Source organism: Nuphar pumila, chromosome 11, assembly GCF_984573655.1.
Source record: "Nuphar pumila chromosome 11, dmNupPumi1.hap1.1, whole genome shotgun sequence".
NCBI classification, from domain to species: Eukaryota; Viridiplantae; Streptophyta; class Magnoliopsida; order Nymphaeales; family Nymphaeaceae; genus Nuphar; species Nuphar pumila.
This window is the reverse complement of record NC_143259.1, coordinates 14,583,715-14,603,034: the sequence shown is the minus strand read 5'-3', so window position 1 is coordinate 14,603,034 and position 19,320 is coordinate 14,583,715. Positions and strand designations below refer to the sequence as shown.

General features: G+C 36.7%; 1 protein-coding gene across 4 annotated transcripts in view; it reads left to right on the top strand.

Annotated features, from left to right (window-relative positions):
* ATS1 (phospholipid/glycerol acyltransferase family protein) overlaps nucleotides 1-14,129 on the top strand; it is a 30,911-nt gene extending 16,782 nt beyond the window's left edge. Inside the window, exons 3-13 of one of the 4 annotated variants that reach the window (XM_089981532.1) lie at nucleotides 930-1,016; nucleotides 1,213-1,310; nucleotides 8,323-8,380; nucleotides 9,361-9,462; nucleotides 9,548-9,609; nucleotides 9,682-9,792; nucleotides 10,091-10,169; nucleotides 12,395-12,514; nucleotides 12,608-12,702; nucleotides 13,611-13,738; nucleotides 13,921-14,129. In XM_089981532.1, the coding sequence (XP_089837658.1) occupies nucleotides 930-1,016; nucleotides 1,213-1,310; nucleotides 8,323-8,380; nucleotides 9,361-9,462; nucleotides 9,548-9,609; nucleotides 9,682-9,792; nucleotides 10,091-10,169; nucleotides 12,395-12,514; nucleotides 12,608-12,702; nucleotides 13,611-13,738; nucleotides 13,921-14,024 (1,044 nt within the window). In that variant the 3' untranslated portion in view covers nucleotides 14,025-14,129. Of the gene's footprint in view, nucleotides 1-929; nucleotides 1,017-1,212; nucleotides 1,311-8,322; nucleotides 8,381-9,360; nucleotides 9,463-9,547; nucleotides 9,610-9,681; nucleotides 9,793-10,090; nucleotides 10,170-12,394; nucleotides 12,515-12,607; nucleotides 12,722-13,610; nucleotides 13,777-13,920 lie in introns of all 4 variants that reach the window. The other 3 variants (XM_089981533.1, XM_089981531.1, XM_089981534.1) reach the window with 3 other exon arrangements.
* Nucleotides 14,130-19,320: the final 5,191 nt, after the last annotated feature.

The following is a 19,320-nucleotide window of genomic DNA, read 5'->3' as shown; positions in this document are numbered from 1 at the left end:
TATGACAACTGGAGGTTTGTCAAGGCAGACATCTTGGACTTAATTTCTATTGCAAGAATAAGTAAATGTCAGTCCGAAGCATGTATATCAAGGCACTAAGCTAGCTTGTGAAATAAGGTGATGGATGTGTTCCAGTTAAATTTCCTCTCCTCAACATACACACACACACACATATGTATCCCAGAAATTTAAAAAATTGAAAATAATAATATGAAAGATAGGAAAACAAGTTTTGTATTTTTTTCTTGAAAAAATATAAAGAAACATGTTTTAAGAGTTTTTAAAATACAAAGAATACAAAAAAAATGAAAAACTGAGATTAAAATATATAAAAATAAATTTTTTAAAGTATCTTGATAATATTGCGATAATGTTGCAAAATTATCGTGATATTTTCATTTTCCTGGTATTTTGTTGATATTATCGACCTACCTTAAAATGGCGATAATACTGTGAGAATTTCAAAACATGTGTGTCCATGTGCATGTGTGTGTGCATGTATGTATTTCAACTAGTTCACATCCATTACTCATTTCCTATCAAAAGTAACCATACACTTCCAATAAGTTCAGCTGGCATGTTTAGAAGAGGTCCAACTTCTGCAGACTTATTAATATGATATCTCCATCCCAGTTGCATCCATCAACTCTGCACCTCTCTGGTATTGTGGTTGACATACAAACCATTTGACAAATAAAATCTGACAGTAGGTGTAAAAAGTGTGCATACATGCCCCACATACAAATGCTGTGAATTTATTCCCGAGAAACTATTACTTTTGATATGCACTATGCCTGAGTCATGGATGTCAATGTGTTCGAATCAATTTCAAACTGCATATGGAAAAACATCTGCAGATGTATCTATTGTTGAGCAATTTTACTTAGAAATGTCCACATAGGTTCTGATTACATTACTTAATTCTTCAGATCTTCCAAAGCGGAAATCCAAGAGCCCAGGAAATTGTACTGTCAAACATGGCTGTGGTGTTCGACTGTATTTTGACGGATGTTGAGGTTAATTTTCCCAATAGCTTTTCTGCTGCAATTTTTCCTGTTTGAAGTCTTGAACTTTAGTTGCATGTGGAGGGATTGCAATGTAATTTCTTAATTCACCACTTTGGTGTTTAGTCAAAGGGTTGAGATCCTTTTTCTTTTTAAAATTTATTTTTCTACATCTATTCAACGGTTCTTTTCCCCTTTTATCTTGCAGGAACCTTTTACATTTTCACCACATCATGTGGCAATAAGGGAGCCTTTTGACTATTACACCTTTGGCCAGAACTATATTCGCCCTTTGATTGATTTTAGGTAGTTTGCTGACTGAGAATCACAATGATGACATCTGTTGATTGATGGAACTAAAATTTGTTGGCATGGCTACCTTGCTTTTTCCATTAAGAAAATAAGTTGGATAGTTGCCTATTTTGTCTGGATGAGTTCTCTATTACCTTTTTCTGGCTGTAATCTACCCTGAAATCATGTTTGAATTATTTTATCTCTTATGGTTGTTTTTTATGAAATCTTATGCTACTTTAGGGTGCATTGTTTCACTAAAAGAGTTAAACATATAAGCATGAGGTGCTAAGGATAAGCTCTGTGCTTTGTCAACTTGAAGTGAGCTGTACTTTTGATTATCTTGTGAGCAATTAAAATCGTATGTCTGTATAACAGTCAAGTGGACTTGTTTATTTTTGCATGCACTTTAAGAAAACCAAGAACTTTCATGTTATTGATATATCTGGTATATGGTTCATGACATTGTGCATGGCTATGAAACCAGTTCAGCTCACATTCTATGAAATGACATTTATTGCACTGAACTAGTTAAATGTCAAATATAATTCTCTAGATAACCTAAACTTTCACAGTACCACTACTGTTTCTGGATCTTTAAAATGTTTCACATATTGGTTTTAGTTTCAATAATTCAAAACTGGGCTTTATGGCCCCAATTTTATGCCTGTCACCATATATTCCTGCTTAAGTTTGAGCATTGGACTTGGGAAACTCCTATCAGCTGTCTGAATGGAAGAACTTTTTTGTTGACTTTACATGATGAGAATGAAATCCAAGTCTGCTGCTTCAACCTTTTATGCTTCAGAAAAGTATTCATTTGTGCACCTTATATGCTGGAGTCGTACTTTGAGAATTCTCATAGATGATGCTATTATCTTTCCTGAGATGGTTCAAGGCCTCTCATGCTCTGCATAGTTGTTCCTATAAAGCATTTTCATCAGATGTGATTTCCTGAAATTTATTTTGATTTGGTTCCTATAAAGTATTAGTGATTCTCTGATTGGTTAGTTTTTTGCTTATGAAAACTGTGGTTGAATTGAAATGAAAGGTTTGCTTCTGTCAAAATATAAGTTTATCTGATGCTATTTTTGGATTTAGAAGATGCAGATGTTTCTCATGTGTAACTGAATTATGGCTGTTCCTTATCCCTCACCTATGTCACATGGGTGCGGGGGTGCGGCACTTTCAAAAAATTGGGTGCGGGGGTGCAGCAAAAAAATAAATATATATAATTTTTAAGTTTTAACAGTTAACAACATTAACACTAATGTAATAAAAAACAATTATCACAATATCATCAAATCAATTCATCATCATGCATGCAATAAATCAAATTAACAATCTACAATTCTATTCTACATCATAAAAACCAACACTACAATTATAAAAACAATCAAACAAGTAAAGCATAAAAGAAGTAAATTATATAGTATACTAACAAAAGAAACAAAAAATGCATAATTACATACCAAAAGCATATCCTAAACAACGTATATGACGATGAGGTAATGGATCATAATAATTTTCTTTATCATCATCAAATGCATCGGTAGAAGGAAGACTGAGCTCAGATAAATCCATGTTTGTAATGTTGAAATCATGCTCTCCCTTTAAGTCACACTCTTCTGGGTTTACATCCCAAAATTTGGATGATTCTTGTTTGCATTACAAACCCAATTTGAAAATGTTAAATTCAAGTATATTTAAATGGAAAAACTAAGAAATAGTTAAATAACTAAAAGAGCAAATTAGTACCTGTATTCATCATTGGTTCGCGAAATTAGTCGAAGATTTGAATGAACATATACTAAATCCTCTGCACGCTTGCTGGTGAGTTTGTTTATCTTCATGTTGTGGATTTGAGAATATATTTTCCAATTTCTTTCACAATATGATGAACTAGCAATCTCAATGCAAGACGTTGGAGAAGAGGTGTTTTTGATCTAAATGTTGACTACCATGTAATAGGATCTATATTATCCTCATCTCTCGCGAGTAATGCTTGTCCATATAATCTCGAAGATGCAACTTGTGTGACTTGATTTAGAATATGTGATTCTGGATAAAGTTTTGTCATATACATATTTCTATGTCTTGATAACTCTGGGGATAAATTTGGAGGGACACCACCAATACTACCTTCTTGCCATTTTTTTGCATAATATTTTGGATTAAGAGAATGTGCCATGCAATGCAAAGGAGTGTTGCTCTTATCTCATCTTCTGACTAAAACTGAATGAATATGGTTAAAAAATTCTGAATTATCCAATGCAGGATTTTTTCTTTTATGCTTGAAAACTATAAGTTGTATTTTTTCAATCATATTATACCATATTTCATAAACTTTGTTAAGTATGGACTCATTCTTATCTTCTCTCAACATTTCCCAAATAGGCTGAGTAAATTGAAGGAAATATATGACCCTGTCCCAATACTCATCATCAACAATAAATTTTTTAATTTCTTGAGCGTTGACATCATCATCAACACGATAGAATATTCAATTCTCATCAGTCACCATGCTAACCAAAGCATTCTTCACTTCCTTAATCCTCTTCACCATCATAATGATGGACATAAAACGTGTTTCAGCGACCTTCAACAATTTTAGGTCAGAATGCCTATTAAATATACCATTAGCATGATGATGGTTGACAACAAAATTCCTAATGCTTTTGACATTTTTTTCTAATTCTTCATCCATGAACATAGAGCATATGTTGGTGAATTTTCTTCTTCTTTGGGGTTGCAGATGCTCTTGAGGGCCAAATTCAAGCTGTGTGATACAAAGGGAGTCCAAAAAATATAAGGATACTCACTCTCTAAACTCAATACTGCACTTTTACAAACTAGAGCATTGTCTATGATGATTTGTACTACTTTCTGATCATCCACTTCTTTTATTACTTTTATAAACAACCCCTTCAAATACTCAACATTTTTATATTCCCCCGATGCATCAACTGCTTTCAAGAATACTGGGTCACTAAGCGAAGAAGCAATGAAATTGATTAGTGGACGCCTTTAAATATCTGTCCACCCATCAGAAACAATGAAAACTCCATTTCGCTCCCATGGATATTTTTTAATTTTTAGCCTTCTAGCAATATCTCAATATTTGCTCTCTTCTAAAAAAAGTGTGGTTCGTATTTTTTCTGAGCTCGGAGGTATATAGCCACTCAAATTACAATTTGCCAAAGAAGTAACTAAATTCTTCCAATAAGGATTTCTAGCTGCATTAAATGAGAGTGAACTAGAATAAAAATACCTCGCTACTTTTCTATCCATCTCCTCCCTTCTATATGTATTAAATAATGCTTGTATCGTTCCTCTCCCTCTACTTCCTACATTCACTTTTCTTTTTTTTAGCTTCTTCTTGGTGGCTTAAAAATGACACACTGATTGTACTAGAATCACTCATTGTCTTCCTCTTCTCATATTCTTTCTGTATTTTCATGTATTGTTTTCGCATTACCTTATCAATTCTTCTGTATCCTGAAATGCATGTCCTGGTATCTTCAACAAATGAGTCTTAACTCTTGTGTAAGACCCAACAAAATCTCTTTCATAGAGCTTGCATCAAAATCTCTTGTTTCCACCACGTCCTTCTCCAGTCTTTACAAGCTTATCTACATGTACCTATAGTGGCCTCACATTATCACTTCCACTACAACTATCAGCAAAACTCACATGTAGGGATGAGGATGACGCAAGTCCTTTCCCTTTATCTGTCATTTTTTCCTGAAAAAACAAAAAAAATTATATTAAAATCAATTATGCACACAATCAAGATTTATAATATTGAGTGCAAAGTCAATAACATATAAAATAAGTTCTAAAAATAGAATAAGGGAAATGAAAAATCAAGTGGATAAATAAAAGAGTAAAAGCAACGAGACAATGTGTTCTGACCAGAGTTACCGGTCGAGGAAGCGGGAGCGGGAAGCGAGGCACTTTCAAAAATTTTGGAAGCGAGGAAGCGTGGGACTACTTAGAAGAAAATTCCGAACCGTCTCGGAAGCGAACCGGAAGCGAACCGGAAGCGACCTAGGAAGCGATGGGAAAACGAAAAATAGAAAAAATGGGGGAAGCGTGGGGGAAGCGCGCTTCCCAAAAAAGGGGGACGCTTCCCCTCACGCTTCAGAAGCGCGATGTTTCGCGCTTCGGGGAAGCGCGCTTCCCCTTTTACCTAGGCGCTTCCGGTAACTCTGGTTTTGACACCATTTTGATGGCAATAGATGAACCATCCTCAGAAGCTCAGTAAAGCTAAGTTCTAACTCGTGCTTTATATGAGAAGAAGTGGAGAACTGTGAAATTTTTATTTTTGACAGTTAGGTGCAGTGTTATTAAAAACGCGCCTCAAGGCGCAAAAAATGCGCCTTGCCTCAAGGCGAGGGCCTTTGTGCCTTGAGGCGCAGGCATAAAGCGTAAAAGGCTCGAGGTGTACGCCTCATACACCTCGAGGCGTACGCCTCGAGGCGAAATGCCCCTCAATGTGAGGCATTCACGCCTCATTTTTTTGAAAAATCATGCCCCTCGACCCTAATTAGGGATGGGGGCCCTAATTTTTCAGTCTCTCGTCTCTCATCTCTCTCTCGTCTCTCATCTCTCTCTTGTCTCTCGCAGTCCCTCACGCTGCACTCGTCTCTCTCATCTCTCCATCTCTCGCTCATCTCTCGCAGTCCCTCACGCTGCACTCGTTTCTCACTCACAGTCCCTCACTCGTCTCTCTCGTCTGTCCCTCACTCGTCTCTCACGCATCTCTCTCTCATAATCCCTTACTCGTGTCTCTCGTCTCTCACGCGTCTCCCACCTCTCGTGATCGAACAAATTTGTTTGGAGAATCACAGAAGGTAGTCTTTTCTTTCTCATGAATTTATCAGAATACATCAACCTTACATATCTGTACATTTATATTTATTTTTCATTCTTTTTGGTTCTGTCATCTAATGAAATTTCAATTGCTTGAAAAGATATTTTCATTTTTTCTGAAGTGCATTAGACCGATACCACTACATAGATTGTGGAGGTTCTTAGGAGCTTGGATAGATAGAGAAAACATTACATTACTCAATTAATTGGTGCAACCTTGTCCCTCTCAACATACAATGTGTAAGTATATGAGTTCATTCCTATTTTTTTTCTATGACAACCTTATCAGCATCATTTACAGATATGTGCAACAAAATTTAAGATGACAATCCGGAGATTCCAGGGGAAAATTGCAGGACAGGGAAATTAGGATTGTTTACCAAGAGAGATATTGGTTAGCAATAAATCATACTAGGATGCTCCTTGAGTTCAGCTTTCCAAAGCAACAAATATTAAACATGGAGAATATAGAAAGACCATGAACTGTTTGTTAAGAAAAATGCGAGCAAGAAACAATCAAAGAAAACAATGAACCAAAAAAAAAATTTGTTCTGGGGGCTCTGCCCCCTAGAGACCCCCGCCAAGGGCCGCCCTCCCTGGACCCCCGCCTGCTGAACGCGTAGCAGGACCCGCGCCAGGGGGAACCCCCGGACCCCCCTTCTCTAAGGGCAAAAACTCTGAATTAGGCTCCACAACTCATCACTGTTATCATTCACATTGAATCTTTTCCCCCTTTTAGATAATTTTTTATAGTTTTTTAAGTTAAATTTTTTTTTGAGGCTTACGCTTTGCGCCTCGAGGCTTATGCCTCGCCTCAGATTTTGGTGGAGTGCCTCGCTACGCCTTAACGCTTTTCACAACACTGGTTAGGTGAATGCGCAAATGTAATGCAGGAGAGGGGTCAAGCCCAGAGTTACCAGTCGAGGAAGCGGGAAGCGATACGGGAAGCGAGGCACTTTCAAAATTTAGGAAGCGGAGAAGCGTGAGACCACTTAGAAGAAAATTCTGAATCGTCTCGGAAGCGAACCGAAAGCGACCTAGGAAGCGAACCGGAAGTGAGGGGGAAGCGAAAAAATGGAAAAAATGGGGGAAGCGAGGGGGAAGCATGGGGGAAGCGCGTTTCCCATAAAAGGGAAACACGCTTCCCATAAAAGGGAAGCGCGCTTCCCAAAAAAGGGGGACACTTCCCCTCACGCTTCGGAAGCGCGGCGTTTCGCGCTTCCGAAGCACGCTTCCCCTTTTGCTTAGGCGGTTCCGGTAACTCTGGTCGAGCCCTTCCCTGCGCTCTCTGTGTGCAGGGGAGGGGCCGAGCTTCCTCCCTGCGCCCTCTTTGTGCAGGGAAGGGGTCGAAGAGGAGAGCAGAGGGAGTCAAAGAAGAGAGAGAGAGTGCCTGAGGAGGAGAGGTCCGGTGGAGCGGTCGGCAGCTGCGTCACGGTCGGGCGAAGAGGTCGATCGGCGTCGGCTTCAGGAGGATAGGTCTGGAGGAGAGGAAGGGAGGATTAGGGCAAAAAATTTTTGCCCTAATCCTCCTCTTCGCAACCCTTTTCATCAGGTGATTTTTTTTAAGTCTAAAAATTGGACAAAAATGACCTTGGGTCCATTGACCGCACCCAAGGTCAGGTTGACTGCACCGGGTGCCGCACCCGCACGCGCACCCGCGTCGCGTCGCATCGACGCGGGTGCGGCACCTGGTTGGCCGAATCCCAGTGACTTAGTCCCTCACAAATTGACTAATTTTCTTTGAAGCATTATATGTTTGAGAATTCTAATTTTGTCAGCTGCACTAAAGTACTGGCCTTCAAGGCCTTCTTGTTTGTGTGACGTTTTTATCTTTGTTTACCAAATAAAGGTTGATTTTAGGAACAATGAAAAATCCAATTTTTATCTTCAGGAGAACTTAGTTATAACTGTAAGAGAAAAAATCAGTTTTTATATGGGTTTCTTTAGAACATATTCTATATTCTTGCCTCTTTTCAATGAACTCACTTTGACTACCCTTCTAGCTGTATCTTTTCAGTTGCTTGCTCTTGATTTTGGGTTTGTAGGTTATTGGTGTTTGTTTGTGACCATAGTCAAATTCACTAATCTCAGTATGATTTGTCTTGATGCATATCGATGTGTTTATCTAATTCAAACTTTTTTGTTTCCTCAGAAGATCTTATATTGGCAACTTACCCATGTTTGGGGATGTGGAAGATAAGGTTAAGCAGGTAATTCTGTTCTTTTTTGGACTCATTATTATGTGGGTGCGTATCAGTTTTCAAACTCTTTCCTTCTTTTTGATAGAGCTAAATGCCTCATATCCAGAGATTTTGAAAATATAAAAGAAAGAGGTTGCGTTTTTCACTTTTGGTGGCTTGATCATTTTCTTTGTGGTTGAACCTCCCCCACCCTTTGTACATTGTATCCTGTGCTGGAAACCTGACAATCAATCACACTGTGTAGTGGCCATTACTTCTTAGATCTTCAACTTATTACTCCAATTGGGGGAGATCTAGGATGTGCTTCAGGCACTAAATCTAGCAGAGATTTCACACCAGGTTGACGACTGTGTCTTCAGAGGGGCAGAACCTTCACATACCAAAAGTTAGACTTGATCCCAAAGAGGTAGGGGATCAGGTTGGGATCACTCTCTCACACAATAAAAATCTCAAGGTTTTTAGGTAATTCCTAGATTATTCCTATATGGGATTTAGGACTTAAGAGGGCATCCCTATGTATAAACCTCCAAGTCCCAAATCTCCACTCTTAGAAACTTCAGAAAACCTCATAATAATTGCAAATGAGGGTTTGGGTGATCTAGGGTTAAAAATAAGATTGGGACTGTTATACCAAAAAACTTTATTGGTCCAACTCAAAAATAAAAAAAATACTTATGATGACCACAAATTAGGAAAAGTAGTCACCTTGCAACACCAAACCCTAGTGCACATTCTCCTCCTTCAAGACCAATTCATTCCTGTTCTGAGTGGAGACATGAGACACTCAAAATTCCGAAATCTCCTGATCTTGATAATCCTAAAGAGCTCTCATAGAAATGGAAAATGAGAATTTGGATGGTCTTCTTGGGTTTTCTCTTTGAGATTTCTTGCACATATTAACTGTTCCCACTTGAATATGTGCTTGTAACACCCAATACTTGATTTCTTCTGGGTTGAACTTGTTTGTTTTCATTTCTGATCAAATGCAGGGGCATAATGTTGTGCTGATATCCAACCACCAAACTGAAGCAGATCCTGCAATTATTTCTTTATTGCTGGAAAAATCTAATCCATATGTTTCTGAGAAGATGGTTCGTCATGCTTTTGCATCTGATAGCTTTTACCTAAGTGGAAGGGCTTTGGGTTGACCAAATGTATGTTTTTTTGGAACTACAGACATATGTGGCTGGAGACAGGGTTATAACTGATCCTCTCTGCAAGCCATTTAGCATGGGAAGGTATTTGCTTATTGGAGTTAATTTTCAATTATTGTGCACGCAGTGTTTGATCAAAATTTCACCACATCTCAGGAACCTCATATGTGTATATTCAAAGAAGCATATGAATGACATTCCAGAGCTCGCTGACATGAAAAAGAGGGAAAATACTCGGAGCTTGAAAGAGTTGGCTCTGATTTTAAGGTACCTTTCCGTACAAACTTTGTCTTTAACAATCACTTTTATCTGTGGTTGGTCACATATGTTCTATTAGGATAACCTGAAAACCTTGTTGAATCCTTGCAAAGTTTATTGGTTTTGTTAAGTCATAATATGATCGTCAGTAGTCCAATTTTTTATTCAAGGCTCTTTTGATTTTTGTGATCATGTTTCTTTATTTCATCTTCATTACTTAGTGTAATATGATTCACCTTGCTGAAGAAAAACTAGTGATTTCTATGTCTTTTTTTTTTTGAGTTCGCAATTTTCACATTGAATGCAGGTCTGGATCACAGCTAATCTGGATTGCACCAAGTGGTGGTAGGGACCGCCAAAATCCTCTAACAGGGGAATGGTATCCAGTAAGTTTCTCTTTTTTGTCTTTGAATTTCCTCAAGAATCCAAATGAAAATTGTCTTTATGACATGCATGCTAGTTCTTAAACTAGCTATTTAGTGTCTGCATCATGTAGTCTGATGACATTGGCTGTTGTCTGATGTTTCAAGTTCCAGGTTCTCTGTTTCTTTCTTTTTTGGTAACCAATCGACTGAGGAAAGGTTACAGAAAAAAACAGTTGTGAGGGATCACGTGTGTAAAAGAAATAGATAAATATTGATTTCCTATCCAATTCCATGGGAACTACACGAGGCCAGATCACCATATCCTTTCCAACAGTCCTGGTGTGGGGACCTTGATTTTATTTTTTCCCCTTGTTAATAGCCAACATGAGGATTTGATCCTCATCCACCATACCATACCATACCTTGATATTTTTCTGGCTGTTTTTAGTCCAGTATCTTCTTTAAGCTATCACTCATCTTCCTGATAATCAATACTTTATAGCTGGGAGGCCCCACAAGGAATGTGAAAATTTTCAGTTAACAGAAAGATTCCTAGATAGACTTTCACGAAAGTTACAAAACAATATGGCAAACATGAATTATCAGAAGATAGGAACTCAACAGATTTTAACTACAAACTTGAGGAAACTCATAATTTGCTTAGTTTCCAAACATAGGTAATTTGTCCTAAGCATGTATGGTTGTACTTGTATACATTAAAAAAAAAAGACTGGTTAAAACTCTTCACAGAGGGCTAACAAAAGCCAACATCACCAGAGTTGGATAAATTAAGCAATTTGCCTCTGTTGAATATTTAGGTCTATTTAGGTCATGAAGGATTCTGTAGTTTAAAATAAATATCCTTTATGTGGAAAAGATGGGTGTAATTCACAGTTTTTGGATTAAGGATCTCACCTTAAAGCTTGAAAACTCTACTTTCATCAAAATCGAAGATTGTGCTAGATCAACTGTTTGTGAATCATTTATGAAAGGAAAGAAGGCAGAAAAAATGGAAGCCATGCTATTGTTAAAGAGAGTTCCTTTATGAAGGCCAGTGTTGTCTTTGTTTTTGAAAAAGTGAGGAAGTTGAATGCTGTTATTCTATTTCTCACTTTACCCAAACAAAAAAGTGTGGGCCTGGTTAGAATTTTCAACTGTTGTGTCTAAAACACACCCTTAATAATCAAGTTATTTTTTTTTTCACCTCTAAGACACATTGAAATTTTTAGTTTTATTTTTTCAATAGAATATGTTATCAATCAAAACTTTTATCATGTTATTTACTAAGGCCTGATTAAGGGTTGATTATATTTTCTTGATATTTTCTACTATTTTTCTTCATTTCTTCCTCAATGAGTGTGCATGCATGCGATCTATTCTTTTATGAGAAACTGAATGCATTTTCACCCTTTCTAATTTTTTCAATTTGTTTGGCTAGTTCTATTCTTTAAGGATTGAAAATATTGAAATATTGGTCATTTATGTTGGGGCTGTTCATGGTAAATGTGAATGATTAAAATCCTTAACAAGTATGCTGCAATACTACAATACACTGAACTGGGAGAAGAGAACTAATTTTTCATTGGGTTCATTGATACAAAAGTCACAGAGACTTTTCAGTTACATAAAAACCATAAAACATTAAAAATATCTCACTGCTATTGCCTAAGCATAAAGAAATAAAGTAAAAGAAAATAAAGAGATCTATACACAAGCTTCCACAGTCCTTGCAAACTCTAGGTGCTAGCTGAGAGCACTGAGAGTTCGGAGAGAAGAGGTGGAACAAGACTTGGTAAAGATGTCTGAGATATGCTCCATACAAGAAAAATATGTGGACAATGAAAGACTATTCTATAATTTATTGAGGTTATTCTTATGCTTGTTTCGGTAGCAAACCAGGTTGACTTGAGAAATTCTAATCTTTGTGTTCCAAAGTGTCTTAGCAGTTTCACAAGTTGACTAGCAAAGACATATGCTTCCATTCCATATGATGGAATGATTAATACATTCTGCAATACTTGGAAGCACTTTAGAAATATCCTTGAAACTTGCATGATTTGCAGTTGGTTGCCTGCTTACTTTTGAAATATATTGCTTCTATTTGTTAATGTTAAGATTCCATATGTTAGGTAAGAAAGGATTCATGTTTCTCATTTTTTCTTTAATGCATAATCCTACATCTTTTTATAAAGATTTCTTTTGTTACATTTCTTTATTAGTTATCAGTACTGATACAAGGTGGTCAGGCACCCTTTGATGTATCCTCAGTGGACAATATGAGGAGGCTTGCAGAGTATTCGGGTGTGCCAAGTCATATATACCCTTTGGCCTTGTTAGGTCATGATGTCATGCCACCTCCACCTCAGGCATGTTCTCTTATACACATTGAAGGTTTTTTTTGTAGAATTTGTTCTTCCCTTTTATCTTCTCCCTCTAAGCTCATGGATGTTCATTTTTAGGTTGAAAGTGAAATTGGTGAACGGAGGTTGATTCAGTTTCATGGAGTTGGTATATCTTTGGCTCCACAAATTAACTTTAAAGAATTTGCTTCAAAGTATGGAAATGCTGACGAGGTTTGTCATGAAACATAAGTAGTATTAGATGAAATAACTGTCCCTTAAAACACATTTACTATATTGAGATTGAAAAGATCTAAGGAGAGGGTCCATGGTGGATAATTTATTGTATGATGGAGTCAGAATTTTTTTATGCTTGATGATGTCCTTTGTTTTCTTTTGTTGGCAGTCGTTCGTGCTAATATCTTTTCTATAGTAAAATAATATACTACACTGGAAATAACTTGTATGTCCATTTAAATAGTAGAAGATAACCTTCATGTGAATGGCTTGGTCATCATGCTTTTAGTGAGGTATATCTCAGAAAGAGTGGCTGCCTTTATATCATTGGACTTTTTCTAAGGAAAAAAAAACCATTTGACTGTTAGATGCTCAAGACACGTATGCCTATTCGTGTGAACTAGGAGCTTGAAGTTCTCTCATCTTTCCTTCATTGATGAGCGCGTGTTGTTTGTGCCTGATCCCAACATTCATCTCAGATATTTTTTGAAACCTTGAATCCTTAATATCTGTTTTGTAGATCATGTTTCTGATGGTCACATTCAACTTGGTTACTCTTCAAACTGTTCTATGGTTAACATGAATACAAACACAACTATCTTTTCATTCTGACAGAATGAGAGACCATTTGTTTTCATGGAGAAAATTTATTTCACATAACAAAATTTACAGGCTTTCTAGTGTTTGGCCCTATTGCCAGCTCATATGCATGAGAGCCAGCATGAACTTTGTGGTGAAAATTTTATTGCAAACAAATTTACATCTCTCTCTCTCTTTCTCTTCTTCTCCTTTAAGGTCGTCTTTTTTTGTGGGCCACAGAAATACTGAAAAATCTTCATGCTGCCTATTTTTCTTCAATTAGCTAATCATGCATGTTCTCTTGTAGGAGAGGATGGCTTTCTCACAGGCTTTGTATGATTCAGTTACTGACCAGTATAATGTTCTCAAGTCTGCAATATATGAAGGCAAAGGACTTGATGCGTCAAACTTGGCTGTCCTTCTGTCACAACCATGGTAGTAATGCTTTGCAGAAGCTGACCAGTTTTCTTCAGGTCTCATGTAACAAGACATGTGGGATTGTAGGATGATCAGAAAGATGAGAGAACCATGGCATCCATACTTATCTTGCTTTTCACTTGTACAGATTTATCCCTTTCAAGACCATTGACATAGATGGTGATGAATTTTTTTTGCAGTGTCTGTTATATTCAGAGATCAATTGATGGTACGTTGGATACCTTTTCACATGGAAACTTGTTCATCATATTTCTTTCAGATTTCTAGTGTATTGCCTGCTTAAGGCATTTAAGGGAAATCTTGGACATGTAAATGTTGTTTGTTCTGTACAAGAAACCTGAGTGTAACATCTAAATTTTGTCTGAACGAATGAAGATCTTTAGCTTCACATTGCAGTTCAATTGTTAATAGAAATTCAGGCTGGAGTGGGTTTCTTTTCTGATTCCTGAATGTGGTAATGTTTTATCATGTTGTGTTTGAACGATGATATCATCAAAGATCCTGGTCAAGGACCAGCAGCCTCTCAGCCCCAACATTGAGGGAGATCTGAGTCCCAAACAAACAATGTTCAATTCAGAGTGTATAATCCCACACACCATAGTATCCTTTGTGAGCCATTGATCTGCACAACCTGCTTAATTAAGATTGCTGTTATATGTAGCATTGATCATATGCATCATAAGACAGGATGATTGAGATAATTTCTTCATTCTGAATCTATTACATGTGTTTTCATCTTTACACAGTAACAAAGAGGGGATATATTTGCTTTGCTTCCGATCTTCCAAAATATCTTTCCTTTCTGTGTCCAAATGATGCTAAGGTTATTTATAGTGTTGTACTAATGAGGAGCTTCTGTTGAACTTGTGTTATCTATTATGATCTGTTATTACTAGAAAGTTTAAACAGAGAGCGGATCAAGTGATCTGCCAAATCACTTTTAGATAAGTGATTTGGCATCCCCACCGTCTACAATGTACACAAGGACCATGATGAAGCAATGGACGTTGAAGATGTCAAATCACTTTCTTAAAACGATTTAACAGATCACCTGATCTGCTCTCGTTTAAACGTGGCAATTAAGGTGTCGGTAGCAAGGGTTGCACACCCAAAGTATCGCACTCTCAATGACCTTTAGCTTGAACATCTTAAGCCGACCAACCTAGCCAGGCGTCTAGAGTGCTTGTGGGCATTTTCCTTATGTTTGTTGCTAATTAATAATTTTAAATAGGACCAAGTAGCGGGTATGAAGAGTTCAAGTCGAGAAAAGAAGATCGTTAAATGACTTTGGAGGAGGCAGATGGAAAAATAGGTCCCATAGAGCTGAATCCATTCTGTTGGGATAAGGTGTGATGATGACGAAGAGTTCAATTTTGGTTTAACCTGGACAGGACTGGAATAAACTTTCTGGTTGATATTGGACGCTATTGTTCACGATTTTTTGCGTCAGAAATTAACTGGATCTAATGTGGAAACATCTTAACAGATCAAATAATTCATCGAATCAGATCAGGAAATAACCACGAACCAATTGGGTATGGATTGGATCACATTTGAAATCCAAAATTTATGCGATATAATATTGGATTTGAATGCGATCAGTTGTAGTAAAATCCGGGTTCTACTTGATACGATAAAAATGGCTGGTGACAAGTTTCTTTAATATGGAAACAATTACAAGCGGTTCAGTTTAATCCAGAATTAAACATCTAATGAAAAAGATATTGACCCAAATCCAAATACAAAACATCAGATTAGATAAGTCTGAATCCCAACTGAATACTCATTTAGATTGACACATTGGCAGAGATTAAATGGTTCAGATTTGAGTTGGATGTGATCAATACCAGATTTGCACAATTGAATTTTGGCTAAATGGATTCGGGTTCGTATTTGAATTCAGATTGCATAAGGCATATATTAATTCTGGTTTTTTTCCCATATAGATCGATTCAGATATCCAGTAGCAAAAAATCAAAGCTGTATCCGCATTCGATTATAATCGAATATAGTTTTATCTTAAAGGTTAAAAACTATAAATTTCTAAGATTTTAATTAACACAATTAGATCTTGTCAGCAGGCTCTGGACCACGCTCAGACCCATCCGATGTCACCCCATATTTCACTATTTTTCATGATTTTTATAAATAAAATATATGTATATAATTTAAAAATTATATCTTTCGGGCTTTAAAAATCATGAAAAATTACGAGATATTACAAAAGCTGCTACAATGGACCCAAAGGTACTCCCTATTGGCCAAAATGAGTACAAACCTGCATCCAAATTAAGCGAGCAGTAGGGCATCTAAAATACAAATGTTCCACCATTTTCTTTCGAAGCAAGTTATATGTTCCCCCCTGAAACACGCAAGTGCGTGTTCTCGGGTCTGAATGAGTGCCACGCATGTAAGCACGTGGAGCTTGTTTCTTCGTGTGTGTCTGCATCACTTAGCATCGAAGTCTGGTGCATTTGCAAAGACTTAAGTACCCTTTCCTGCCATTAGCGCCATGAAATGATGTTTCAAGTAAAGGACAAAAATGTCTTCTCGCCAGAGTTTGCAAATACTTAAGTACCCTTTCCCGCCATTGGCACCATAAAACAACGTTTTGAGTAAAGGGAAAAAATGTCCTCCCGCCAGAAAGGGTTAAAATCATCATCATTTTTGCCTTAAGGAGTAAACTCCTCTGCTTTAACAGGAGCTCCTCGCAATATGTCACCCTAAATGTTTCAGATCACCCTTTGACGATACACCATCTACTGTAACAGAAGCTCCCTTTGACGACGTAGCCTTTGCCGTCGTTTGCTACAGCCGGAGCACCCTTTGTCGTTGTCTGCTGCCGTCGGAGCACCCTTTGCTGTTGTCTGCTACCGCCGGAGCGTAGTCGGAGCACTGTTGCCACCATCGAATGCATCTACCTTCTAGGTGTTTCTCCTCCACTATCGGATTAACAAAACTTGTGTCCTAAAAGGTGAGTTTTGTGTAAGTTTTCGTTATGTAAAAAAATCGATTTGTAAATCCGAATGCTAAATCTTACAAGTGGTTGTACTATACATGCTAAATAACACCTATTTTCATACTGAAACAAGAGTCATGAAAGGCAACGATATATACTTATGAAGGCTAAATTTCTACAGTGATTTGTAAGTTTGAAATTAACAAAGAGTTATACATTTAATACAATAGCGATTTGTTCGATGCAACAACAATTTATACGTTTGAAGCAATACCGATTTACGATTCATGATTTATACATTTAAAGCAGCAACGATTTATATATTTAATGTAGTAGCGATTTATGATTTACAACGATATGTACTTATGAAGGGTACGATTTCTACAACGATTTGTATGTTTGAAGATGTGCTTTGTACGTTCGATGCAGTAACGATTTATACGTTTGAAGCAGTAGTCATGTGTATTTATGATTTATGAAGTTACCACAATTTATACTTAAGTTTGCTAAATAGTACTACGATGTTTACTTAGGAAGCCAAAACGTTACAACGATATGTACTTATGAAGGGTGCGATTTGTACAATGTTTATATGTTTGAAGTAGCAACGATTTATACGTTTGATGCAGTAGCGATGTGTAATTATGAAGTTACCTCAATTTGTACTTAATTTTGCTAAATCGTACTACGATGTTTATTTATGAAGCCAAATATTACGATGACTTGTAATGTTGGTGATTGTGTAACAAATGTTATAATTTGTAATAATATATACTTGAGAAAGCGGTTGTAACATACAATGATGCAGTTAAATTTATGTGTTGTGTAAGTTAGCAATGACTATAATTCGTAAGACAAGAAAGCCTTTGCCATTTGAAGGGATGACTCTTGGAGAAATCATCCACCAATCCGATATATATGAGGGTTATGTAAAGAACATTGAGAATGAAAAAGACATGAACAAATTGTTAGATATTCATTATGTGGAGCCCGATCCATCAGATATTGAAGATGAAAAGCAAACTAAGAAAGATGAGGAAGAACTAAAATAAAGAAGAAGAAGAAGGTTGACGAAGAGAAGGAAAATCAAAAGAAGGATGAGGAGAATGAAAACTATGCACACTTATGAGGCAAAAGGATTTCTTCCTGCCGACCATGCAAAATTAAATCTATATGCACATCATTCTTCATGTTATCTGTCATGATCGTCAGTTGCATCGCACTATACTATGCATCAAGTTATTATTTATCGTGCCAATAAAAGAAATGACTTATCGTATATGTGTGTTGACAATAGCGATTTAATGACATCTACGACACTACGAAGCGATTTCAATTTCAATCGCTAAATAAACAATGATTTGAATACACACATCACCACCACAATCATGCAACAATGTAAATATTGCATGCACATGTTTCAATATCATAATACAAATATCATACAAATCGACACTAGCAAACACATAATATGTCACAAATCGATATACATATCGCATAATATATTACAAATCGATACAAAAATTCAGCATAATAGCTTACAAATCAATATTAACAAACAAAACAATATCTCGCAAATCGATAATATGTTACTATAACCGCGATTTGCGTTATACTATTCCAATATTTTCTATACAAAGGCAAATCGTTGTTGCTTACATAGACGTCATTGCTTAAATCGCAAACATCACAATCGGAATACATGCCTCACAAGGCATATCAATTTTTTACAACAAGCGGGATGTGAAATGATGTTTCTTTTACAAATGAATGACATGTATTTTCGTAACAAAAGCAAATCGTTGTGGCAATTTATGATTTATGATTTACACATTTAAAGCAACAACAATTTATACATTTAATACAGTAGAGATTTATGATTTATAAAGTTACCAAGATTTGTATTCAAGTTTGCTAAATCGTACAACGATGTTTAATGTTGAAGTCCAAATGTTACAACTATATGTACTTATGAAGGGTGCGATTTTTACATTGATTTGTATGTTTGAAGCACCGATTTGTAAGTTTAAAGCAGGAACCTTAAAACCCTTAATGCCTAAACCTTAACCCTAAACCCTAAAACCCGAAACCCTAAACCTAAACCCTAACCCTAAACCCTTAACCTAAACCATTAATATCTTACTAAACCCTAAACCCTAACCCTTAACCTAAACCCTAAACCCTAAACCTTAAAACCTAAACCCATAATATGTTACTGAACCCTAACCCTAAACCTAAACCCTTAATATCTTACTAAACCGTAATGCTAAACCATAAACTCTTAATATATTACTAAACCCTAAACCCTTAATATCTTACTAAACCATAACCCTAGACCCTAAACCCTAAACCCTTAATATCTTACTAAACCCTAACCCTACCCTAAACCCTAAACCGTAAACCCTAAACCCTAAACCTAAACCCTTAACCCTTAATATCTTACTAAACCCTAACCCTAAACCCTAAACCCTAACCCTAAACCCTAACCCTAAACCCTTAATATCTTACTAAACCGTAATGCTAAACCATAAACCCATAATATATTACTAAACCCTAAACGCTAACCCTAAACCCTAACCCTAAAACCTATAAACTAAACCCTATACCTAAACCCTCGATT